At 51.2% G+C, this 24,535-nt stretch overlaps 8 protein-coding genes across 8 annotated transcripts; 5 read left to right on the forward strand and 3 right to left on the reverse strand.

The window, feature by feature from the left end:
* Positions 1-562: 562 nt before the first annotated feature.
* Positions 563-1,435, reverse strand: Z519_01278 (uncharacterized protein; the record flags this gene model as incomplete). The annotated part of the gene is made up of 1 exon (XM_016759035.1): positions 563-1,435. One exon carries the CDS (start codon positions 1,433-1,435, stop codon positions 563-565), a length of 873 nt encoding a protein of 290 aa, XP_016624363.1.
* Positions 1,436-2,147: 712 nt separating this feature from the next.
* On the forward strand, positions 2,148-4,035 carry Z519_01279 (uncharacterized protein; the record flags this gene model as incomplete). Its single annotated transcript, XM_016759036.1, has 4 exons — positions 2,148-2,685; positions 2,759-3,130; positions 3,226-3,418; positions 3,492-4,035. 4 exons carry the CDS (start codon positions 2,148-2,150, stop codon positions 4,033-4,035), a joined length of 1,647 nt encoding a protein of 548 aa, XP_016624364.1.
* A 324-nt stretch (positions 4,036-4,359) lies between these two features.
* Positions 4,360-9,168, forward strand: Z519_01280 (3-phosphoshikimate 1-carboxyvinyltransferase; the record flags this gene model as incomplete). Its single annotated transcript, XM_016759037.1, has 1 exon — positions 4,360-9,168. One exon carries the CDS (start codon positions 4,360-4,362, stop codon positions 9,166-9,168), a length of 4,809 nt encoding a protein of 1,602 aa, XP_016624365.1.
* Positions 9,169-9,735: 567 nt separating this feature from the next.
* On the reverse strand, positions 9,736-11,979 carry Z519_01281 (uncharacterized protein; the record flags this gene model as incomplete). Its single annotated transcript, XM_016759038.1, has 1 exon — positions 9,736-11,979. One exon carries the CDS (start codon positions 11,977-11,979, stop codon positions 9,736-9,738), a length of 2,244 nt encoding a protein of 747 aa, XP_016624366.1.
* Positions 11,980-12,335: 356 nt separating this feature from the next.
* Positions 12,336-13,931, forward strand: Z519_01282 (uncharacterized protein; the record flags this gene model as incomplete). The annotated part of the gene is made up of 1 exon (XM_016759039.1): positions 12,336-13,931. The coding sequence occupies one exon, from the start codon at positions 12,336-12,338 to the stop codon at positions 13,929-13,931; it is 1,596 nt and encodes a 531-aa protein (XP_016624367.1).
* A 452-nt stretch (positions 13,932-14,383) lies between these two features.
* Z519_01283 (uncharacterized protein) lies at positions 14,384-18,542 on the forward strand (the record flags this gene model as incomplete). The annotated part of the gene is made up of 2 exons (XM_016759040.1): positions 14,384-17,492; positions 17,596-18,542. The coding sequence occupies 2 exons, from the start codon at positions 14,384-14,386 to the stop codon at positions 18,540-18,542; spliced, it is 4,056 nt and encodes a 1,351-aa protein (XP_016624368.1).
* A 602-nt stretch (positions 18,543-19,144) lies between these two features.
* Positions 19,145-20,935, forward strand: Z519_01284 (uncharacterized protein; the record flags this gene model as incomplete). Its single annotated transcript, XM_016759041.1, has 6 exons — positions 19,145-19,365; positions 19,429-19,850; positions 19,981-20,173; positions 20,267-20,387; positions 20,460-20,621; positions 20,846-20,935. The coding sequence occupies 6 exons, from the start codon at positions 19,145-19,147 to the stop codon at positions 20,933-20,935; spliced, it is 1,209 nt and encodes a 402-aa protein (XP_016624369.1).
* Positions 20,936-21,614: 679 nt separating this feature from the next.
* Positions 21,615-23,558, reverse strand: Z519_01285 (uncharacterized protein; the record flags this gene model as incomplete). Its single annotated transcript, XM_016759042.1, has 4 exons — positions 21,615-22,139; positions 22,299-22,742; positions 22,801-23,196; positions 23,304-23,558. 4 exons carry the CDS (start codon positions 23,556-23,558, stop codon positions 21,615-21,617), a joined length of 1,620 nt encoding a protein of 539 aa, XP_016624370.1.
* Between the last annotated feature and the right edge of the window lie 977 nt (positions 23,559-24,535).

Consider the following 24,535-nt stretch of genomic DNA (forward strand, 5'->3'; position numbering starts at 1 on the left):
GTTAAAGTCGAACTAGAGCTATTACTTGGTACTCACATGTTAGGGATTCCTTGGCAAGTAGGCAGAATCTAGCGATAAGCGTGTACGTAAGATATCCCTACCAAGTATAGTATATGGTTAATACTGTAGACGACTCTGAGCTTGAGGGAAGAGACAGTGCGTCTCTCATGCGGGAAGTGTGCTAGTACTTGATAGTAAGGACTCCCTAAGTCGCATCCCTTCTTGGCTGGTGGCCTGATTATTCCCTGGGGTGTCGGTCGTCCGTTGTTCCGATGTTTAACCGAATCCGTAACATCACACGCCAGCTACATTAAAGCCCTTAAAAGTCACGAGACTGGGCGTCCCGCGAAAAGTCATTTCATTATTACAAAATATGTCTTGACCGATGCTTGAAACCTAATCCTCGTGAAAGATTTGAGCCTACATGCGAATATCAGGCTCTTTGAGCTCGGTCCGAACCCAATTTATAGTTCAGCGGACGAAATGCTGGCTTCACCACCCAAATGAGCACCACAGTCGGATCTCAGTATCGGCCATCAGCCTTGCTCCAAGTATATGACATTCAGTCTTCTAAGTGCTGCCACAACGATGCTGGTAGGTTGTTCGTGTCTATGTCAAGAATGTGCGGGAAGATTGTCTTCAAGTTTTCAGATCTGAGTGCTGGCCACTGCTCGCGGATGGTGTGCCGCAGCAGGTCGTACCAGATTCGGTATCCTTTGGCTGTGAAATGGACACCGTCCGAAGCCAATAACCCGGCAAGCGCTCCAGATGTGGCCAGAGCTCGAGATGGATAACTTGATTGAACGGCCCCATCGCATTCCCCGCCAGCGACACGGATCTTCTGCCCGGGAATAGGCTGTTCTTCCGTCCACCCTGCGGAATCCATGAAGGCCTGCCACAAGTCAACAAAGGTAACATTGTTCCGCTTCCCGAATTTTCCGGCGACTTGTGCTGCAGCATCCGAGTATTGTCTTGCTCTCTCTGTACTTCGATCCAGAGGGGCTTCTGGTGCAAGCTCATTGACTGGTGCTGGTCCTACAAGAACCACGGCTTCAACTCCGCGTCCTTTAGCTACCTTTACCATATATGATAGATTTTCCTTATATCTATCGATCGATACGCATTGCGACAATGTGTTATGCTTGGGATCTGCGGCATCATTTGTGCCAAAGAATATCACCAACAGTTCGATCTTTGGACAGCGGGGTCGACTGGTCTGCGTTGGTGCCGGCGCTTCTGCCTCGAGAATAGCGTTGATGATATGGCGCCCATGTTCAGTGTTATACCCGCCATATCCATGTGTTATGACCTGTAGTTTGGACCAGTATTCATGTTGCAATGCTGGCGCAAGGTTGAATCCGCCCGCTTGGCTGGAACTTTGCTCGGTTTGTGAATCGCCAAAGAGAACGATTTTGTTTATGGCAATAGATCTCATGGTTACGATTTAGCGAGCAGCTCCCACTGCCGATACAGTCGTAACCTCGTCGAGGTAACCATTCCCTTACGGCAGACTTCAGCAACAGGATCTCTCGATGTCTTCTATGATTGCTCTTTGGAGGGCATTGTCGGTCGAGGGCGAAGGCAATCCTTTAGCGTCTCTGGCTCAGAGAGCGGGTTCTACTTGCCGATTAGCCGTGATGATATTCTCAGTCAAATACCGGTACGACCAATGGGGCTGATATTCTCGGCAAAAGGGCTACGGCAAAATCCCGTTTTGACTTTTGGCGGCTTAACGAAGTGATGCTACCCCGACTTCTGGCTTTCCCCATGGGGCGGACGAGTAGATAGAGACAGGCTGGTTGTAGACCATCCTGAAAGCGACCAAGTCTTTTATGTCCCCCGCATTGTGGGCAGGCATGGCTAAACAATACTTGGAAAATGGGCCATTTGCGTCGGATATTCTAGCGGCTTTGATGTACTGTCATTGGTACTACAATAATACTGAAGCGGGTTGCTGGCGATGTTGCATCCAAACCAACACGACCATAAGAACCAGATGTCTCTGCTGAAATCTCTTCATCGCGACTATTCAAGACTGACAGCCTTCCAGTTAAGGTGTCATTCTTAGCCTTCTTCCCAACCTCCGTTCTTGGTCCCTCTGTCAGTCCATTACGTCCGGTACAACTAGTCTCCATCTATCAGCCATCATGGCCACAACGACGGAGACACAAGACAAGGATGGTACCACGTTCATTGAACACTCTGCCAGCCTCGAGCCAGGCCTCACAGTCGAGAAGACACTTACCGATGCTGAGGTCACTGGCAAGTTAGACAGCATCAGCACCTCCATGGCCAACCAAGGCACCCACACTGAGCATGAGCTCACTTATCTCGAGGCGCTGAAGATCTATCGTAAAGGCGCCTTCTGGTCGATATTTTTTTCTCTGTCCATCATCATGCGCGCATACGACATTGAAATAACCGGGAATTTCTTCGCCCTCCCATCGTTCCAGAGTCATTTTGGCCACGAAGTACCTGGCCACGGCTATCAGATACCTGCCAACTGGCAGGTCGCCATGTCTATGGGTTCCCTTGTTGGACAGATCATTGGCGCATACATTGTCGCATGGCCAATGGAGAAGATTGGGCGCCGGAAGACGCTCGCAGTGTATCTCCTATTAACCTCAGCTTTGGTGTTCATGCAGGTCTTTGCTCCAAACATCGAGGTGCTGACAACAAGCATGTGTAAGTGTTCCGTCACAGCGATGCCATGGGTCAACTGTGATACTGATATCATTTTTCCCCCTTCCCTCGATAGACCTGTCAGGCATTATCTGGGGGGGATACTGCGTCCTAGCTCCAACTTACGCGTCCGAGTGTCTTCCGATGAAACTCAGAGGTTTCTTGACCGGGTATATCAACCTATGCTACGTGATGGGTCAGTTCATTCAAACGGGAATCACGAGGGGCTTCATCAACAGAGCGGACAAGTGGGCATACAAGATTCCCTATTGCATACAATGGGCGTGGCCAATTATCATCCTCCCAGGCTTAATTTGGGCCCCCGAGAGCCCTTGGTGGCTTGTGCGTCAGCATAAGATGGAGGAGGCAGAGAGGTCTCTGAAGAGATTGTCAGAAAGGCACGAAAAAGTGGAAGTGACGAATACTCTGGCCATGATGGTGAAAACTGGTAAGCGCACTCTCTCATTGTACAGGCCATCCTGTAGCAATTATTAGTTCTTGCGACTCCACCACTATGTCGATGCTAACTTTAGGACTTTTTAGATCTCTACGAGCGCGAAGTTGAAGTAGGAACCACTTACATTGATTGCTGGAAGGGCCCAAACCGTAGAAGAATGGAGATTTGTATCATGCTTTTCGTCATCCAAAACTTTTCGGGCAACCCGGTCGGCTTTGCCACATATCTCTTTGAGCAAGTCGGGTTGAGTGCCAAACACTCATTTGACATGGGCCTTGGGTAAGTTGGCACACTGGGAAACCCTCTATGTTCCTGATTATTTGTTCAGATCACTAACCTGCTCTACCACTAGTCTCAATGGCCTTGGTTTCCTTGGGACTCTTGCATCCGCCATCCCACTCATTTATTTCGGGAGACGCCTCTGTTATATGGCGGGTTTGGGCTATATTATTGTCATTCTCTTCATTGTGGCCTTTATGTGTCTTGCGTCAGGCTATGCAAGCAACCCGTCATACTCTTGGGCGCAAGCGGCGCTCTTGTGCACCCTGCAGTTCGTTTGGCAAATGACTCTCGGCCCACTTACCTACGTTGTGGTCTGTGAAACTCCATCCACGAAACTCAGGTCGAAGACCATAGCTCTGGCAACGGTGATCGATGCAGCAACAGGACTGGTCACCACAGTTATCGGCCCGTACCTCCTTAACCCTGGCGCGGCAAATGCTGGGGCCAAGATCGAGTTCTTGTACGGCGGTATCTCGATCATCTCACTCACATGGTGCTTTTTCCGTCTTCCAGAGACCAAGGATCGGACTTTTGAAGAGTTGGATATCTTATTTGAGAAACAATTGCCAGCGCGACAGTTCAAGGACTATGTTTTTGATCGTTCTGACGAGTAATGAGAGAGAAACATGAGGTAACTTGTGTATCAAGAACACCATGTACCTTCCTTTGTGACCGCATCTCAAATAGCAGATAGCTCTACAAGTACCAGTAGGAAAAGCCCAAACTGGATTTTGTATCCCTGGAAATTCTGCCTCTCCAAGTACGGCGCCGCAAATAGTCCATTCCACGCACTAATGCAAGGCTGTATTAGTCCAGCGCTAGTGTGTACAGGGTCTGGATCCGCCAAGACATGAAAATAATAAACCTCGAAGCTCTCCGCCCCTTGTTTTTCATGACTCAGTCTCCTAACGATAGTCCCGTACCCTGGATGCGCAATCATGCCTCTGGTCAATGGGACGGCGAAGGAAGTACGAGTCAGTCTCCTCGGAAAAGAGAGCATCATCATCAATTTTGGATTATGGCGGAACTATGTCGCATCCGATCTACTGTCGAACCTGGAGTCATCAACGTATGTCTTGATCACTGACACTAATCTGGGTTCGCTCTACACGAAATCTTTTCAAGAAGCCTTTGAAAATGCATCGCAGCAAAAGGAAAAATCAGCGCGGTTGTTGATGCACCAAATTCCGCCAGGAGAGAGCTCAAAATCTCGACAAACAAAGGACGACATCGAAGATTGGCTGCTCAGCCAGAGCCCGCCATGTGGTCGAGACACGGTCATCATTGCGTTAGGAGGTGGCGTTGTGGGTGACCTGACAGGATTTGTTGCCGCCACATATATGCGCGGCGTGAGATTTGTGCAAGTCCCCACAACACTGCTTGCAATGGTTGACTCTTCGATCGGCGGAAAAACAGCTATTGATACACCTCTCGGCAAAAACCTTGTCGGAGCTATATGGCAGCCGCAAAGAATATACATCGACCTTGATTTCCTTGGAACTCTACCTCGACGAGAATTGATCAATGGAATGGCTGAGGTCATCAAAACCGCAGCGATTTCTGACGAAGAAGAATTCATCGAGCTGGAACGTCATGCTGAGCGGATAATGGCTGCTGTAAATGCCGATATCAGTCAAGGTGCTTCTAGATTCAAGGACGTAGAGGCGACTTTGATCAGAATTATTTCTGCCTCCGCAAAGTTCAAGGCCCACGTCGTTACCATCGACGAAAGAGAGACCGGCCTGCGCAACTTATTGAACTTTGGACATTCTATCGGCCACGCCATTGAAGCTTTTCTGACACCCCAAGTGCTCCATGGTGAATGTGTTGCAATTGGCATGATCAAGGAGGCTGAGCTCGCTCGATACTTGGGTATTCTCAGTGGTGTTGCTGTCGGCCGTCTGCAAAAGTGTCTGACTACGTACGGTCTGCCAACTCGACTCGACGACGAGAGAGTGCGCAAACTGTCCGGGGGTAAGGTCTGTACGGTCGACGGCATGCTAAAGAAGATGGGCGTGGACAAGAAAAACGATGGTGCCAAGAAGAAGGTGGTCCTTCTCTCAGGAATTGGTCGAACTTACGAACAGAAAGCCAGCGTTGTCTCAGACTCCGACCTGCGCGTTGTGCTTTCTCCAAGCGTGGAAGTGGTTCCAGGTGTACCCAAGGACCTCAACGTTGTCTGCACTCCACCTGGCTCAAAGAGCATTTCCAACCGAGCGCTTGTCCTTGCAGCACTCGGTCACGGAACATGCCGTATTAAGAATCTGCTGACCTCAGCAGACACAGAAGTGATGCTAGAGGCTCTGACACGACTTGGAGCTGCCACATTCTCCTGGGAAGAAGATGGTGAAGTCCTTGTTGTGAATGGGAATGGTGGTCGGCTTGAGGCCACACAACATGAGCTCTACTTGGGCAATGCTGGAACGGCCGCCAGATTCTTGACGTCAGTTGCGACATTAACCAGGCAGAGCCATGTAGCATCTACAGTTCTTACTGGCAACGCCCGAATGAAGCAGCGACCTATCGGAGATCTCGTAGATGCGTTGAGAGAAAATGGCGCCGGAATCGAATATATGGAGAATAATGGAAGTTTACCGCTCAACGTCACGGCCTCAGCTGGGTTCAACGGCGGTGAAATCAAATTGGCCGCGAAGGTGTCCTCACAATATGTTTCTTCTCTGCTTATGTGTGCCCCCTATGCAAAGAAGCCTGTTACACTCAGACTCGTGGGCGGAAAGCCTGTTTCGCAACCCTACATCGACATGACCATCGCAATGATGGTCTCTTTCGGCGTGCCGGTGCAAAAGTCAAAAACAGAAGAACACACCTATCACATCCCGCAAGGCATTTACTTGAACCCGACCGAGTATGTGGTCGAAAGCGATGCAAGTTCTGCAACTTACCCACTTGCAATTGCGGCGATAACAGGCACAACATGCACAATTCCCAATATTGGCTCGGCCTCTCTCCAGGGCGATTCGGCATTCGCTACCGATGTGCTGAGACCGATGGGTTGTCAAGTGAAACAGACACTTACATCAACTACAGTAACGGGGCCTCGAGATGGCAAGCTTGTACCATTGGCAAATATCGACATGGAGCCAATGACGGACGCCTTCTTGACTGCCTCTGTTTTGGCGGCCGTGGCTCAGGGCGGGAAGTCCAACACAACCCGTATATATGGCATTGCAAATCAAAGGGTCAAAGAATGCAACCGCATTCAAGCGATGGAGGATGAGCTAGCAAAGTTTGGTGTTACATGCCGACAGTTTGACGATGGCATCGAAGTGGACGGGATTGACCGTACCAGACTACGACGGCCGCAGGGAGGTGTGTATTGCTATGATGATCATCGAGTCGCCATGAGCTTCAGTGTTCTCGCATTGGCAGCGCCTCAATCTACTCTCATTCTCGAGAAAGAATGCACGGGCAAAACTTGGCCGGGGTGGTGGGACACTATGGCTCTGCGATTCAACGTCAAACTCGAGGGTGTTGAACTGCAAGAAATTGCCGAACATGCTAAAGCAAAGAAATTAGATAGAAGCGCGGCTTCAATTTTCATCATCGGCATGAGAGGTGCCGGCAAGACCACCTCCGGGCGCTGGGCGGCAAGATCACTAGGCAAGAAATTAGTCGACCTGGACACCGAGCTGGAGACCCGCGAAGGCATGTCGATTCCGGAGATCATCAAGGGACAAGGCTGGGGCTATTTCCGGAAACGCGAGTTGGAGCTCCTCAAATCTGTCATGAAAGACATGCCAAATGGCTACGTCTTCGCCTGTGGTGGCGGTGTGGTCGAGACCCAGGAAGCGCGGAACTTGTTGGTCGCATGGCATGAGAAGAACGGCCACGTTCTCTTGGTTGAACGTGACATCAACGAAGTGATGGACTTCCTACAAATTGACAAAACAAGACCAGCATACGTGGAAGACATGATGGGTGTCTGGCTCCGGAGGAAGCCGTGGTTCGAACAATGCAGCAATCTTCTATATTACAGCCAAAGCATCCCCAACGAGCAAATGTCCGAAGCTGCTGAGGATTTCGACCGCTTTTTACAGATGGTGACGGGCAAAATCGACGTTCTGTCCAAATTCAAGCGGAAGTCAGAGACCTTCTTCGCGTCTCTGACCTTCCCGGACCTGCGACCTCATCTGAAAATCCTACCCGAAGTCTGCCTTGGATCCGACGCGGTAGAATTGCGCGTCGACCTCCTCAAGGATCCCAACTCAGATAGCACCATCCCCTCCACCGACTACGTCACCTCTCAACTCTCCTTGCTCCGCGCAACCGTCCCTCTTCCTGTTGTTTTCACAATCCGCACGAAATCCCAAGGCGGCAAATTCCCCGACGAGGCCTATGCAGAGTATCTCCATCTGTGCACCCTCGCCATCCGCATGGGCAGCGAATTCTTGGACCTGGAAGTGGCGTCTTTTCCCGAGTCCGTCCTCTCCCCGATCCTCAGCTTCAAGAACAGGTCTAACACGCGAATCATTGCCTCACATCATGACCCGCAGGGAACGTTATCCTGGTCGAAGCCGGGCTCTTGGATCTCCATTTACAATAAATGCCTCCAGTATGGCGACATTGTGAAACTGATCGGAGTTGCCGGCATCCTTGACGATAATTTCGCCCTCCGACGTTTCAAGCAGTGGTCGAACTCCCAACACCCGGACCTGCCTCTGATCGCGATAAACATGGGCCGGACAGGGCAGATTTCTAGGGTCTTGAACGGCTTCATGACCCCGGTCTCTCACCCGTCCCTCCCCTTCAAAGCCGCACCAGGGCAGCTCTCTGCATGCGAAATTCGGCATGGATTGACGCTGATAGGCGAGATCGTGCCCAAGAAGTTCTACCTTTTCGGATCGCCGATCAGCGCGAGCAAGTCGCCCGAGTTGCACAATACACTGTTCAAGGAGACGGGGCTGCCACACGTGTACTCTTTGTGCGAGACCACTGACCTAGCGGTGATAAAGGAGATTATCCGGGCAGAGGATTTTGGGGGAGCAAGCGTAACTATCCCGCTTAAATTGGACGTAATGCCTCTTCTGGACGATGTGGATGCGTCTGCTCGTCTCATCGGTGCTGTGAACACCATCGTCCCCGTCTCCAACCCCATCTCAGGCAAGAACTCGCTGGTCGGTTACAATACGGACTTCCTCGGCATGATGGATTGCCTCCGTACAGCGGGTGCGTCTGCCGCACTGGGCGAAGGCGAGCAGTCCGGCTTGGTCATCGGTGGCGGCGGCACGGCGAGAGCGGCCATCCACACGCTGCACAAGATGGGGTATAAGCCCATCTACTTGATCGGGAGGAATCAGGGCAAGATGGAAGAACTTGCAAGGACATTCCCGCCGCTCTACGACCTCGTCTTACTAGACGCCGAGAGGTCTGGGGCGACAGAGCAGAAGATGACGACGCCGCCGGTCGTCGCCATCGCCACCATCCCCGCCGACATGCCCATCGACCCTCCCCTCGCAGCGTCCCTCCAGAAGATCTTCTCGCGGTCCGCTCTACTCGCGACATCCACGGCTCCAAAGGGCCAAGGCACCTCGGCACCCACACGTACGCTGTTGGAACTGGCGTACAAGCCCGCGCACACGGCCGTGATGCAGATGGCAGAGGAAGTGGGCGGTTGGAAGACTGTTCAAGGGCTAGAGACGCTGGTCACGCAGGGCCTGTGGCAGTTTGAGTACTGGACGGGAATCAGGGTGAGAGGACTCGGTGGGAGGATTAGTCGGGTGAGTTAAGTTCTTTGATTCGATGCGTGCTCCCCCTTTTTCCCTTCCCATTGTACCCTTCTCAATAAGAGAGCATTTCTCACGCCTCCCTCCTTCTTTTGCCGATGAGCGAGGCACACATCCATTCCACCAATCCATCTCCATCTCTATCTCCTTTAAACCAGTATCTGTCGATTTAATCCCCGTGCCCGTTCCTGCTAATCCGTGTATTGAAACAGGATGTTGTGCTCGGGCCGGCCGCCTGAGAGGGTTTATTCCTCCACGTTGATCGTTTCTGCGAAACGAATGAAGTGCGGAAAGTTGAAGGGTGTCAAAGAAACAGCAGAACGAAAGAAAGGTGGCAGGGAAAGGAAGGAGAAGGGAAGGAACTTAAGCGTCGTCGGTGAGACTTCTCGTCGTCCTGGTAGCCGCTAAAGGGGAAGAGAGAAGTTTTACAGCAAAAGAAAAATAAGAGAGACAAACTTATTGTGAATTTTGAACATCGTGTTCGTCAATGCCGCTCTACTGGTTGCTGGCTAGTTGAACATGGTTGACTTTCCAAGCTTAAATTGTACAGTATCTTCACATACATCTTACTTACTGTCCCTGTGCCCTTCTCTGTTCCTCCGCCTGCCTCTGCAACGCTGCTGCAATAGCTGGATTGTTGGCCCAAGCACCAGAGAGCCAGTTTGTCTCTCCGCTGGTGTGAGGCTTAGAGCCATAATGATTCTGGCCGCCTTGATATTGGCCTGGCTGCTGCTGCTGATATTGCTGCTGATGGGGAAAATTGTTACCCAGAAACAGGGGGGGCGGAGGCATGCCTGGTGGTGCAGTGAACGAGGAGAAGTTGACGGGAGGTTGGAAACTTTGGCCAAAGTTGAACTGAGCATTTGGGAGGGGAGTGATTGGCGAAGGCGTCATTGGGGGGTATGATATGTTTTGCGGTGATATCGAGGGCGTCGCTGGAAGGTTCAGATTTGGCAGAGGTCCTGTGGAAGTGTTGTAGCCATTTTGATGATTGTTGTGGGAAGCATGGTGGTGACCAAAAGGAGCTTCACGAGGCTGGCTGAAGCCACCACGTGCACGTTGGGGTCGGAATCCTCCTCTGCCTCCTCTGCCATGACCATAACCTCTCCCCCTCCCGCCCGACTCATTTCCTCTTAAATACGAGGATTGGGGCAGTGGTGGAAGCGGATGCATCATGCCACGTTCCTGGGGCTGCTCTCGAAGCGGTTCTCCGTTGGCCACCATTCCTGTGAGCTCAGTCGGCCTCTGCAATGGCGTATAGCCATCATCACCTGTATCTGGCACTGCCACATCGTCATAGTTCATTTCCAGCGAGCCACTACCGTATGCAGAGCCATCACTGTTGGTGTAGTGGCGATGGCCAGCGCCCCCTCGACCTCCGCCGCTTCCACCACGATGCGGTCCTTTGGCAAACTTTGAGCTGCCACGACTTCTTCCTGTGTCCAATGTCCTTCCCTGCCTCTTGGCTTTCATCTGGCGCTTGTGTTCGGCCTCAGCCTCGTCATCTGAGAACTCCATCTCGTCCTCACCAACTTCCTCATCGTGGAAATTTGACGCGTCACTTCCCTTGACACTTTTCAACGGTTGAGTGAAGACAAACGTCGAATGTTGAGGGACGTAAAACACAGTGGTGCCACTTTCCGAGAGGCCGGCCTCTTTAACGTCGTCATCGTTGGTAAACCGAATCGTGTATCTGGGTTCCTCGACTCGCCCTATCAAGTCGGCAACCACTCCTACCACTGATCGATCTTTCAGACAAATCAAGGACCCGGGTTCTAACACTTGATATTCTCCCGATGTCGTAGCCTTCACAACGACAGTACTTTCCACCACAAATTCAACATTGCCTAATTCTTCAATCTTCATGTCTTCTGTGACAATAATGTCCGGTTTGGGTATGACTTCTTCCATGCGTTCATTTGCCGTCCGTAGCGGACCTCCCTCTTTTTTGTCCCGGGGTCCTCCTCCTTCGTCATCGGAACCTGCATCACCTTGCATAAGTATCCGCGCCGCCTCCTCGGGATCCAGCATCGCGTAGTCACCGTCAGCATCCTCGTCGCTGTCTTCTTCCGAAGAACTATCATCCGAGGTGTCAGAATCGGAATCTGAGGAGGACTCATAGGGTGATGAATCGATTTCCCACTCGGCGCCCTCAGCACCTGGTTCAGGTGCATCGGCGCCATCTGCGGGGATTGCGTCGGTTGCGTTGGAATCGACAGGGGCTAGTGTGTCGGCGGCATTTTCCAGCGTGAGCACGGAGGTATTGGTGTCGATTGTGACCTTAGCAATGCTTCCTTGCTGGGCATTATTGTCGAGGGCAACAGTCTCCGTCACGTCCATGGCCTCAACATCCTTGGAAGCGGCAGCACCCGACGCATGCTCTTGACTTGTAGTAACCGGGTCATTCGTATGGGCATGTACATCAAGTCCTCCGTCTTCGCCCTTGTTCAGTCCTCCGTCAAGCGCCATCCCATCGGTCGTAGGCATGCCGCTCGTACTCGTGGAAGGGTCTGACAGTGGTCTTGCAGCGGCGGCCTCTGCCTCGACTTGCTGCATCAGCGCATCTAGAAGAGAATTTGAGCCCGGCTGCTCAGGGGGTGCATGCCCTTCTCCCTTGTCCAAACTGGTAGCCGATGTCTGTGGTTCTGGCTCTGCTGTGGAAACGCCCTCCTCGGATGGGAGCTGCTCGCGAACAGAACCATTTTGCTCAGTGGCGGGTATTGACTCGGGAGGGTAGATGGTACGCCAAGTTTCGTCTGGTGAACCCATTCTCTGGCGCTTAGCAGGAGATGTTGGGAAGTCTTCAGCATCCATGGCTCGGTAATGGGATGAACCTGGTGAGTGAACTGGCGGTTACCGTTTACAGCAGGACAATGAATCGCGTCCAAAAAAAAAAAATATTATTCTGGAAAATGCGGAGAAAGACGAGCATGAATTGGCGGCACCTGCGCAGCTGGTGGCGGCTGATGGCCACCCGGAACAACACTTCCTCCTCTCCGCCTCACTTACGACTCACCCATCAGGTTCTTCTACACCGAAACTTCTTCCATGGGTTTTCTATTGGTCGTCGCAGCAGGTCTTCTCAATCTTCGCATCTGGAATTGAAATTTGCAAGTGTTCTCTACCCTGAGCATTACTGAATTATCGTTATTGACTATCGCCGCTTCTTCATGGCTGATGTCGCGGTTTTCCCGTCAGAACGCATTGCTTTGTCAAGACTTCCCTCGCTGGACTCTCTACCTGACAGAGGTGCTAACAACAGTAGCCCTATGTCAGCTGGCTCCATTTCCGAAGGCGATGCACCCTTCCTGGCGAGTGTCAATGCAGGAGGAGACTCAGCGAGCGATGAAATATCCCCCGGACTTGCTCGGAGACTCTATGTTTCCCACTTTCTATCCACCTGGAATTTCCGCGCATTCGAATTCGGCGCCGTCTTGTTCCTAGCCAACATCTTCCCAAATACATTGTTACCGTTGTCCATCTACGCTCTGGTCCGGGCGTTGGCCGCTATCGTTTTCGCCCCTCTTGTTGGACGGTATATCGATACAGGTTCACGTTTAAAGGTTGTTCGCGATTCAATTGTCTATCAACGCGGAGCCGTCGTGCTTTCCTGCGGCGTCTTTTATATCATGCTCTGGCAAAGGCCGTTCCTCAACACGTGGAGTCTTTACGCACTCCTGGCGGTCACTATTGTCCTGGCTTGTGTTGAAAAGCTCTGTGCAATCATGAACACCGTGTCTATCGAAAGAGATTGGGTCGTGGTAATTGCGGGCGACAACGAAGTAATCCTCCGAGCCCTTAATTCCCAAATGCGTCGTATCGATCTTTTCTGCAAACTCTGCAGTCCTCTGCTCATCGCCTCATTGGAGAGCTACAACACAAGAATTGCCATCGCCGTCATGGGCGCCGTCAATGCCATCTCAACCATCGCAGAATATGTCCTCATTGCAAGGGTATATGAGGCATTCCCGAGTCTTGTGCGCGGTCGTCCGTCTTCGACCCGGTCAAGCGAATGCAGCGATGACCTGACACAAGCATCCGAGTCCGTCCCACGTGGTCCTGTTAGGCTGTCGTTGTGGCGAAATTTGAAGATATACACGTCTCAAGGTGCCTTCCTGCCTTCGCTCTCACTATCCATCCTGTACCTGACGGTGTTGTCCTTCGCTGGACAAATGGTCACATATCTTCTGGCGAGCGGTTATACCTCAACAATGATTGCACTGATCCGCTTGATATCAACTGGGTGTGAGATGTCGGCTACCTGGATGGCGCCAACAATCATGGCTTGGATCGGGCCCGTCAGATCGGGCCTTTGGTTTCTCAACCTCCAAATGGCCTGTCTAGCAATCGCCCTTGGATTCTTCTGGATAGCGGGGTCGCCGATTTGGGCCGCCTCTGGACTTATTGGAGGCACGATCCTCAGCCGCATTGGCCTCTGGGGTTTTGAGCTCTCGGCACAAGTGATCATCCAAGAACAGGTTGAGCCAGAATATCGTGGGGCTTTCTCCACGACCGAGTCCTCCCTTCAGAATACCTTTGAACTCTGTGCATACGCGTCGACCATTATATTTCCTCGGCCGTCTAACTTCAAATGGCCTGCCACTATGTCCGTTGTGGCCGTCTACACTGCTGGAGCCCTGTACGCCAGCTTTGTGAGGCGTAGACGCGGTCATTTGGTCCACGTTTCAAAATGCCTAGAAGGCAGGAAACACTCGAACCTAGAATCGGGAAGGGTCTACCAACGTCACAGATCAGATTTTGGATAGTTCCTTGGATGAACCAGCAAGTAAACAGGTGTTCACATCTGTCGTATCCTGTAGTAATCGGACAGGCGATCCAAATACGTCTCCGTTGCGACCAATCAGGGAATCCACGCACCTTGCGGCGACATCGGTGCCACCAGGGTTATCCGCCTGTATTGAGTAAGATCGCCCAGGCGATCACCACTACCGAGCCAAACTCATACTGGAAACATTGATCACAATTGGGGTCGAAAATGCGGCGAGATGGGATGGACGGAGTAGTCTTCTACCTTCCCACTCCTATCCTTTTTTTTCCTCATCACAGAAGACGGCTCTATCTGTCACGTTCTATCCGGTACGCACCCGTAGAGTCAGCCCCGTACGTTACCCCCTGAAGGACCAATCCACCTTGTTAGGGTACAACAAGGCTGAACTACCAAGATCAAAACGGAATAGCGGTCCCTAGACGAGCAGGCATGGAAAAGCCAGGACCGCCACCCAGCCGAGGGCACGCGTCTCCTAGAGAATCATCAGTCGTGGCCTCATCCTCTGCGGAAAGACCAGATGTCGTGCCAGCGACAGCTGAAGATGCTTTAGCTGGGATCCTACAATCGATGAACCTGGCACAGCAAGAAATAGCTTCTGGCAATCTGACAGCAGACCAGGAAATCGCGTCCCGGACAACATCGGCTTCCATTACAGAAATGCTCTTTGGAGCTACCCAGGATCCAACCCACCTCGCCAAGGCCATTCAGCATTATCAAGCAATCATTCGACTTCTCAAGACACCGTCTCTGGAGCGGGCAAAGTTCCTGGACAGACTGGCATATGTCGAGATGACGAGCTTTAGTGTATCCAAATCAATGGAAGTACTTGATAGCTCCATAACTCACTCAAAGCAAGCGAGGGACGAGGCTTTGCTGACGAATGATCCTTCGCTCTGCACAATCTACCACAATCTGGGATACAGCATCTCACACAGAGCACAGTTAACAAACAATGCTACGGATCTTGACGAGGCCATTTGCTGTGGCCGAGAAATCCTGAAACTTGCGCATACAGACAGCCAGGAATACCAGACAACTACAGTCAACCTCGGTGCTCGTCTACATGCTCGATACAAAATGCGTCGCCAGGCTGAAGATGCGGAAGAGGCTTTGTTGCTGCTAGAGAAACAACTTAAGAGCTTTCCTCCTGGCTCAGCACAGCACGGCTCTGCGTTGCTGGTCAGAGCATACATACTCCACGATAGATTTGAGCAGACCAAGGATATCAACCGCCTCGACAGTGCCATCGCCGGCTTCGTGGCTGGATTGACGTCACTCGGGATGACTCATGAGCGCCGACCCGATGTTCTGCTCCAACTATCACTTCTACACCACCAGAGGTACAAGCAGAGTGGCGACAAAGCGGACTTGGACGCTGCTCTAGGGCACTCACGGGAGAGACTTCAGTCAATACCTTCTATGTATCAAATTCGACCCGACCATGTCTCAGATTTCTTATCTCATCTTGTCGAGTATGTCTACATAGCTGAGTCTATGGACATCGTGGAATCAGCCCTCGAGGAAGCTCGCCTGTTCCATGATGAAGTACCGAAGTCGCATACAAAGCGACACTGTTGCAATCTGTCGCTCGTTGGTATCCTGTCCAAAAAATACCTCATTTCTCATGATATCAAGCATCTGAGAGATCTCGTTTCGTTCGTCACTGTAAGCGTTGGCGAATGGAACGAAAAACTTGACATTACTCGTCCAAAATTTCCTTCTGCCGATTTGTTCAATCTTTCTTCATGCCTTGAGACAATCGAGCGTGCTGCAGTAGAAAGCCCAGTTAGGCAACAGGCTCTGGCGCGACTCCTTCAATGGCACATCCCCATCCACGAATCCCGGAGACCATTTGAAGGCCTGATAGTCATGTGCCGCGAGCACGGGCACGAACTTGAAAGTTTGTGCAGGCACCTGGCCTCTGATCATACGTTGTCACAGAGACAAATTGATGCGGACATCGACATGCTGAGGAAACAGGAAGCGATAAAGTCGACAGAAGATGAAGAAAGGTGGACCAGGAGCCGCAAGCTTGATCAGGATGATTATACCGATTCTTTTTTTGGACACAGGAAGCTGGCCATTGACCCTCATCGCAAGCGAATCGTATTTTCCGCAGAAAGTCTAGTTAAGAGTGTCCTGGGCTACACGGAAGATGAAGATCCGAAATCGTGGGCGAATTTTGAGGCTCTAGAAGCGCGACTTGAAGACGAGAGCTTCGCAAAAGAGAAACTGGAAGGGAAATCTCCCAATCCCAACCTGTGCCGCGTTTGCAGGCATGTCAAATTACTGAAACCTATGGATGGTGGCGGCTTCACCTGGGGCAGCAACAAGTTCTTCCCTTTCGGGACATATTCTCAACTTCTTACCAGAAAACACTGCTCGATTTGTCGCTTGATCCTGTCGCTCGATACAGTAGACGGAGGGCACACCCTGCATCCACACCTCGCGCAGATTGATCGTGAAACACAAGGCACACAGTTCCATGCACAACTCTTACCTTCTGGGGAGGTCATGCTGGGGGTCGAGTATGGCATGACGACCGTCGGAGCACTGCGATTGCTCAAACCAGACAATTTATCCGACGCCCTAAGACAGCCCTGTCCACGCCTTGCTTGGAAGTCTGTTCCTGAACATTTACAACAAGCGGTATCCACAGTTGCTCAGGGCGATGAGAGAGTCGACTTTGGAAAGATCCGCAGCTGGCTCTATGAATGTAACGGCAATCATGGAGAACTCTGCAACAGCCTGGGTAACACCCAGAGGTACGCCGGCGAGATCCCGCTAATCCTTATCGATGTCCAGGACAATTGTTTGGTTCAAGCATCATCTGCGGAGAGGTACTTTACTCTGAGCTATGCCTGGGGCAAGGTCAAGATTTCCCAAACGATCAATGCTAATATCCAAGATCGCTTTCAGAAGTCAAGCATGGACCCCTCACAATATCCCAACACTATACGAGACGCCATGATATTCGTCCGATCGCTGGGTGAGCGATATTTATGGACCGATGCGCTTTGTATTATCCAGGACGATGCAACGATGAAGGAACGGGACATAGGACGAATGGATATTGTGTACAAAAAGGTATTCACCAATATTGTTGCTCTTGCAGGGCATGATGCCAATGCTGGCTTGCCAGGAGTGTCACCCAACTCGAGAGCTCCACAGAGGGTCGAAGTTCTCTCGATAACTTCAGGGTCAACTGACCTCGCTCTGCGAGAAGACCCTGTTGCTGAAACAGACACTGTCCGTTTGGTTTCCACTCCACAGCCTCTGGCTCATGCGCAAACAAGCTCGACATGGAATACGCGAGGATGGGTTTTGCAGGGGCAAACACTTGCTCGTCGAAACATATACTTCTCCCCCAGCTATGTGTACTTCCAATGCAGCAAGGAGGTTGTCTCTGAGACAATGCTGCAAGGTAGATATACTGAAGAGGGTTCGAAAAGTGGAGGCCAGGATGATCCAGGTGAAGACGCCGACGAGGGACCTGCGTTTACTATCAGAAACCCAATCACAGAACTCCGTAAAATAGGTAATGTGTCTCCAAGAAAAATTACGACAGGTCTTCAGGGCTTATAGTGAGCTGGTGGAGATATATACTACTCGGGATCTGACGCAGCCGACTGACATTCTAGATACTTTCTCCGGCATGTTGTCGGCCTTCAAAGATGATTTCCAGAGTGAGACGCTTTGTGGTCTCCCCATTGCCGCACTTGATCTTGGCCTCTTGTGGTCTCCCACGGAGCCATTGCAGAGGAGGCCTGGAAAGGCATCTACAACCTCTTCCTCGCCATCTAAGGTTTGGCCATCGACATGCTCTACGCATGGCGCAGTCACTCAGGATTTTCCGACATGGTCCTGGGCAGGTTGGGTCGGCGCCTCCGACTACCGTCTCCTGCCACTGGACAAAGAACCACCTCCTGACTCGCTGGTTGGCGAGTTTTTCATAATTCGTGAGGGAACGATACTGCGACTGCTCGGATATCAGAGACCATGCTCCGCTAATGATGCCAAAGCTTCACCGGGCCTTCTTGCTGAATATTTCGGCCGGATAAGCATGGATGTCAGGCAGGCACAGAAAAATAAAGTCCTCCATTTTATGCCGCCATTCGTGGATGGGCCCACTTTCTCAATAGTTCGTGATACTGATCCAGTCTACTTGAGCAGTTCGAAGCATATCCATCTTCAGACGCGTCAAGCTGTCGTCCGCATTTATGACAAACACGGCAAACATTGCGGGATTCTTTTCGAACACATCGACTACCACTCAATCCTGCGGCGAGTGCAAGGGCGGACGAAGCAAGACCTCGAATCCCTGCGTACACTGAACGATAAAATCATAATCGCCATTTCTCAGAGCAGGGATGCCTATGCGGAACGCGAAGGCCTGACCAGGGTCGAAGGTGATGTCAAGCGGTTTGATGCCTACGAGTTCCGCGCTCAGGGGCCCGGTAGTGGTTTGGTGAACGTGTTAGTGCTGCGGCCTGGTATTGATGCGTTTGAAAGGATCGCCGTGGGACAGATCCATAGCAAGGCCTGGGAGGAGGCTGGACCACGCAGGTCGTGGATTAAACTTGGCTGAGAGGAATATTTCAATATATCGTCTCACCGTTTCTAGCGCTTCGACCCACTATGCCGGTCTCGTTTAGGCGCGGTGTCAATCCAGAATGCAGGCCCCAGGGTACTCTTGAATCTCCCTTCCAGTTAACAGATGCCCGCACTTCGGCACTTGGTGATTTCAACTCTGCGGAGATCTCGGGCCCCACCTCTTGGCCACAATATCCAGCAACACACATGCTCCAGATGGGGATGCTTTGAAAGGTCACCGTTTCACAGACATTACTCTAATCGAAAACTATCATCGGTCCATGTTGACACTGTCTAGGAACCCGAGAAGCATGAGCAGTCGCACTAGACATGTCTTTCATGAATCCCCTTTAAGAATGGAGGGATGGAGCCAGAGCAGCGACACATCAGAGTATGCAGCCACCAGGGATCTTGCACAACCTTGATCCGAGGTATCCCACTTGCCTCAATCAGCGAGACGGTAAGAACTAGTATAAAAGGCTCGAGGCCCCCGGTTTTCTCACTCGGATAGACCCAGCTCCCCCGTTTTCCTTCCCGTCCTTTCTACTATTTCACCCCCTACTTGACCTAGGTTCAGAGTCATACACTACCTACAAGATGGCAGGCTATGACACTGTCCCTCAAAATGCCGAGGTCAAACTGGATACATTCACCCTGTCAATTCCCGACAAGGACCTCTCTGATTTCAAAGACCTATTGCGACTCTCCAAGCTAGCCCCACGCACATATGAGAACACACACACTGATGATGGAAAGTTTGGTGTCAGTTATGACTGGATGAAAAAGGCAAAAGAATACTGGCTGAATGAATATGACTGGTATGTTCTGATCCTTCGGGACGGGCGACAACAACAGTCAAGATCTTAAGCTCTTGAAAACAGGCGTGCTGTCGAAAAGTACAACAACTCATTTCCAAACTTCATCGCCCATATCAAGGACGACGACGGAGAGGATTTCCGCGTCCACTTCATTGGTCTCTTTTCCAAGAAACAAAATGCCGTCCCTCTCCTTTACATGCATGGTTGGCCTGGTAGCCATTTTGAATTTCTCGACATCATGGACCTGTATCGCAAGAAGTACTCGCCAGAGGAGCTGCCTTACCACATCATTGCACCCTCGCTGCCGGGGTGGACCCTCAGCTCCGGTCCACCCCTGACCAAGAACTTCGATACCGAAGATATTGCTCGCATCATGAATAAGTTGATGGTTGGTCTGGGCTTCGGGAGTGGGTATATCTGCCAAGGCGGCGATATTGGCTCTTTCACGGCCAAGGTCATGGCAGGAACCTATGATCAGTGTAAAGGTGAGCGGAACTAGTCCGATCAAAGCCAAGCAAATTATGTAGTGTGTATCTGACGGAGTCATCTTTTACAGGTGTTCATTGTGAGTATCTTCCATCCGGCCCCGTCATCCCCCAACTGAGGAACGTCCAGACAATTTCGCCGTGTCCAGCGAACCACCGGAAGGCGTTGACGAGAGCCAAATCACCGAAGCCGAGAAAGAAGCCATGGAGACACGAATGAAGGCGTTCTACACGACGGGAAATGCATATGCTCGAGAACACGGCACCAGACCGGCGACAATCGGGTTTGTGCTCGCTTCCAGCCCAATTGCTCAGCTAGCATGGTAAGCAATCTCAAATATAGCCCTTGAAGAAGGCCCAATGTCGGCGTCTATGCAAAAGTGGTGGCCAAATAATTGAAATCGCAAACGTGACAGGATTGGCGAGAAATTCATCGAGTGGACCGACGAAACGCCGCCTCTCAAGAACATACTGGATTCCATTACCTTGTACTGGTTCACCGAATCCTTCCCACGTTGCATCTATTGCTACCGCGAGGTACGAAGAATACCACAAATGTTCTTCTGCTGCTAACGAGGCTATGATGTATGTGCTGACTCCTCAAACCAGTTTTCCGTTCCAGGTGGCCGCGGCCTCCCGCACGGAAATCCAAAGTACAAAAACGACAAACCGGTGGCATACTCGTGGTTCCCGAAGGAGCTAGCACCGGTGCCGAGAGCGTGGGTGCTCGCGCAGGGCCACAACCTCGTGCTCTTCAGACAGCATGAGTCGGTGAGTTTTGCCACCTTTGCAGGCCATCTTTCCCCCCCTTTTTCGCTCCCTTCCCATGCCCGTCTGCTCAAGTGGAGAAGTGTTTCTGAACGTGGGTTATACAAATATCGGAAGTATATTTCAATCTGTCAGGGGTTGCACTTATGGCATCCATCCATACATACATACACACATGCGAGTTCATATGGCAGAAGGCTAACGCGAGTTTGACAACAAATATACAGGGTGGCCACTTCGCGGCAATGGAAAAGCCAAAGGAAATGCTGCAGGACATGGAGGAGTTTATCGAGAAGATCGGATGGCCCGTCAAGTGAGAAGACGCGCTCGAGACGTTTTTGAGCGTGCGCGAGATGTGGTGCCCTCGAAAATTGACAATGTCTCTCCGTACCTAGGTACTGTCTTGTCCTTCCACAGCATTTGTGCATAGGTTCGGCGGCAAAAGATGGCTAACCAAAAGTTTACCGCTGGTGTAGAATTTATTGGGCAGCATCACAGGGAGCAATGAATCACCGCACTGTCGTTTGTAGCCATTTGGTTGGTCCCAGTTTAACGGAGGCCTTAGGCGTCTCGGTGCCTGGATCACCATTTTGCTTAACCGCGCACACTGTTGCACCGCCAGGCCCAAGGGTACAGTTCAAACGCAAGCTGCAAATACACTACCAAATTTGGCGGTTTCTGCCGCCGCTTCTGGAGGCGGTTCTCCCTCGAAATCACAACGAATGCAGAGGGATTATTAGAAACAGTCGCCCTCAAAACCAACAAGGAAATCATCCATTCTTGAAAGAACGGGCGTCTATGACCGCACTGCCAAGCTGAGTACTCCCCATGCATGGCTCGAGAAGACAACTAAGCTACTTCGGAGTAGAGCCCACGTGAACGAAGATCTTCCAGTCTGAACCATAAGGGCGCCAGATATCAATACCATTGAGCAACGCGCCTTTCCTTATGTTCTATCACAACCCTAATCGAACGCCCTACCAGCTCGTGAAGCAGCTACTGCAGTGAATCGATAATGTTTCCGTCCTCGTCAAGACGTTTGCCCATTAAATCCCTTGTCGGTCTGAGACAAATACGCCTGTAACCGCACATACCACTAACATATCCAAACTCATGGTCATTCCTACACTCAGGCAGGTTTGCAATTTCCTCGCTAAATATCTCCTGGTGCTCCCCATCTCCCGTCCACTTATCCTGCTTGATGGCCTCTCTATATATCGCCAGAAACACTGATTCCACGGTGCCTCCTCTTTGAAGAAAATTTCTAGTAGCAGATGGCCACTCCCGAGCAACTCTAACAACGTCCAACACATTGGATGCGTGAGGCACGTCCCCCTTCTCCAGACAGATCGTAACGTGCAGCCAGAGATTCACAAAGCCCTGACGCATGGACTTATTTGTTATGAGGTTGGTCAGCACCCTCGAAGGCAAGTAACCGAGATAATCCTCCCAATCTTCAACCCAGTCTGCCCCGAGCCACTGATCGAGGTCATTATTCATCATATAGTGTCCGAGATGAGCCTAACATAGGAGAGCGTGCGACATCCTAGGACTTAAAAAACCTCTCAGACATTGTCCGCACGTGCATCCGCCAACTATTCGCTGTAGGGCATCCGGACCCTGGAGCTCTACGAGAGAGTCCACAGACTCCAGTCCTTTAAGCAAGACTAAACAACGGACAGCAATATCATTATGTCCTTTAAATCGGTCGGAGATAGGTATAGTTAATTGATTGACAACCTTCTGCGTGCGGAGTTTTTCGAGTTTGAATTGCACTAAATCGAGAGGGACTTCGCCTCGACTGTTGCGCATTTTAAGAAGCCGAGCTCCGAAGCCTTGCTTCAAAACCCATTCCACGCACGCAACGTTGAATATTGACGCAATAAGATGAAGGACTGTGTTGCCATACTTGCCCTTACTCGTCCAGCAGGCATCAGCTGAACCATTTTGTTGCATACAGTTCTGAAGCACGTCAAGAAAGTCTGGGGATTCGCGAAGCTCCGGGTTCAATATTCGGTCGAGACGGGACGGAGGAGGGTTGGCAATCTGCTGTAATGCGGTCAAGAGGGCATGGAGAGGGGTTGAAGGCGGCTTTGGGGGGTTGAAATCCTCTATTGAGGTAAGCTGGTGTGAGGGATGATCATTGTTAAGAGCCAAGGGCAAACCAGATTGCGGATCCCACCCTTCGAAATCCTAAAGACCTATAAAACGTGGTAGCCCGGTCATGTTCGCGTTCTTCCAATTTATGTCTTTCCGCATCGTCTGGTAAGCTGTCCCACTCTCGGCTGAGGTCGTTCAATCTCAAGAAGGTTGGCCAGACGAAAGCAAAGAAAGACCACGTCTTCTCCCGGGCCCGTGTCAACAGTGACTCAATCATTCTTCGACCAAGTCCTTGTCTGCGGTAGTCTTTGTTGACAAAGACCTCTTCAATGAGGAGTATATCCCCGTGATCCAGTTCCTGACCCCAGACACCAGTTCCCTTCATGACCGGGTGGGTTTTGAACTCAGATCTCAGTCGACCGTACCGGTCGAATAGGTTAAATGCGAGCATTGATGTCTCTCTTGAAGGTGGCTCCATCTATCCATAGAAATCATCCCGCATTTAGCCTCTTCTAATTAACTTAGCGTTGCAATTTACAACCCTCATCGGTTCGCCGCGTTTGTCGGGGTTATGGCAGGAATTACTTCGATATCGATTGGTTCTAGCCACTCGAACTCATAATCTGGATCAAACTCGGAGCGATCTTCGTCCTCACTGGTGTCTCCACTACTTTCGTCTTCGGCGTCTAGGTCACTTTCATCGTCGTCGCCAATTTCGTCGTCGTCGTCGTCGTCACTTTCATGTTCCGCATCACCTTCGGTCTGCTCGCCATGCTGGCAAGTCACGACATCGTCTCCTTGACTCTCTTCTGCATCGATGCCTTTCCCGGTCTCTCCCATGCTCACAGGTACCTTTTCAAGGGAGTCACTTTTGTGAACATTACCAGCATCGCCATTATCAGAGGTGTTTTTGCTTGCTTATCGGATTCGTCTTCGTCGTGAGTTGATTTAAGACGACGGACTGCAAAGTAAGCCGCGGCGCGATATGCTGCAGTAGCTGGTCCTCCATTGGACTGCTCCGAGAGGACCTTTCGGTATAGCTCACGTTGAGGCAGTGTGAATTTTTGGGTCATTGCGGGCAGCCTTGGACGTGGATCTAAGCTTAACCTCGATTTTGAAGTCCCCACGGGCCTCTGGAAGGTCAGAAGAACCAGTCATCTCCTGCTATTGAAATTAGAACGACGATAACATTAGGTGAAGACCTTTCACCTCATCAAGTCGAGAGTCCTTAGTTTTGGTACGAGCATATTTGGCTGTTGGGCTGACCACCGTCACTAGCCCGACGCTTGCGAAGACACATCCTGGAGGGCTGCCAATGACCTAAGTTCTCTATCGAGGATGGAAACAAGACCAATGACCTGAAGACGAAGAAAAGACAATAATGAGACCTCGAGAAGGAAATGACTCGTAATCATACTAGGCGCGGTGATCAACGTAGGAAGCCTGCTTTATCTTTGGGAGGGAGATGGAGAACTAGAAACGACGAGGCATGGCAAGGGGCGAAACGCCTGCCTGGAGAGCGGTGCAATAACAGTTTGCTGCGCAGTAAGGCAAGTCCGAGGAAGAGGGTGTGTATTAGTATTAGCCTTTCAGAGGGACCCAAGGTTACCAGGAACACTTGGATTCGCTACGCGCTGCGCTTAGCTACAGGGACAGGCCAATGAGGCCACTGGGCGAGGATGGGAAGGACCAGGCAAGGATCTGAGCGGGAAGCAGCTATGGGACAGCACCGAGTCCACCGCAGACGTAATGCAGATATTTATATTGCGTAAGTATTGAAGTGCGATGTCTTCAGCTTTCTGACTTGTAGGTGTAAG

Source organism: Cladophialophora bantiana, assembly GCF_000835475.1.
Source record: "Cladophialophora bantiana CBS 173.52 unplaced genomic scaffold supercont1.2, whole genome shotgun sequence".
NCBI classification, from domain to species: domain Eukaryota; kingdom Fungi; phylum Ascomycota; class Eurotiomycetes; order Chaetothyriales; family Herpotrichiellaceae; genus Cladophialophora; species Cladophialophora bantiana.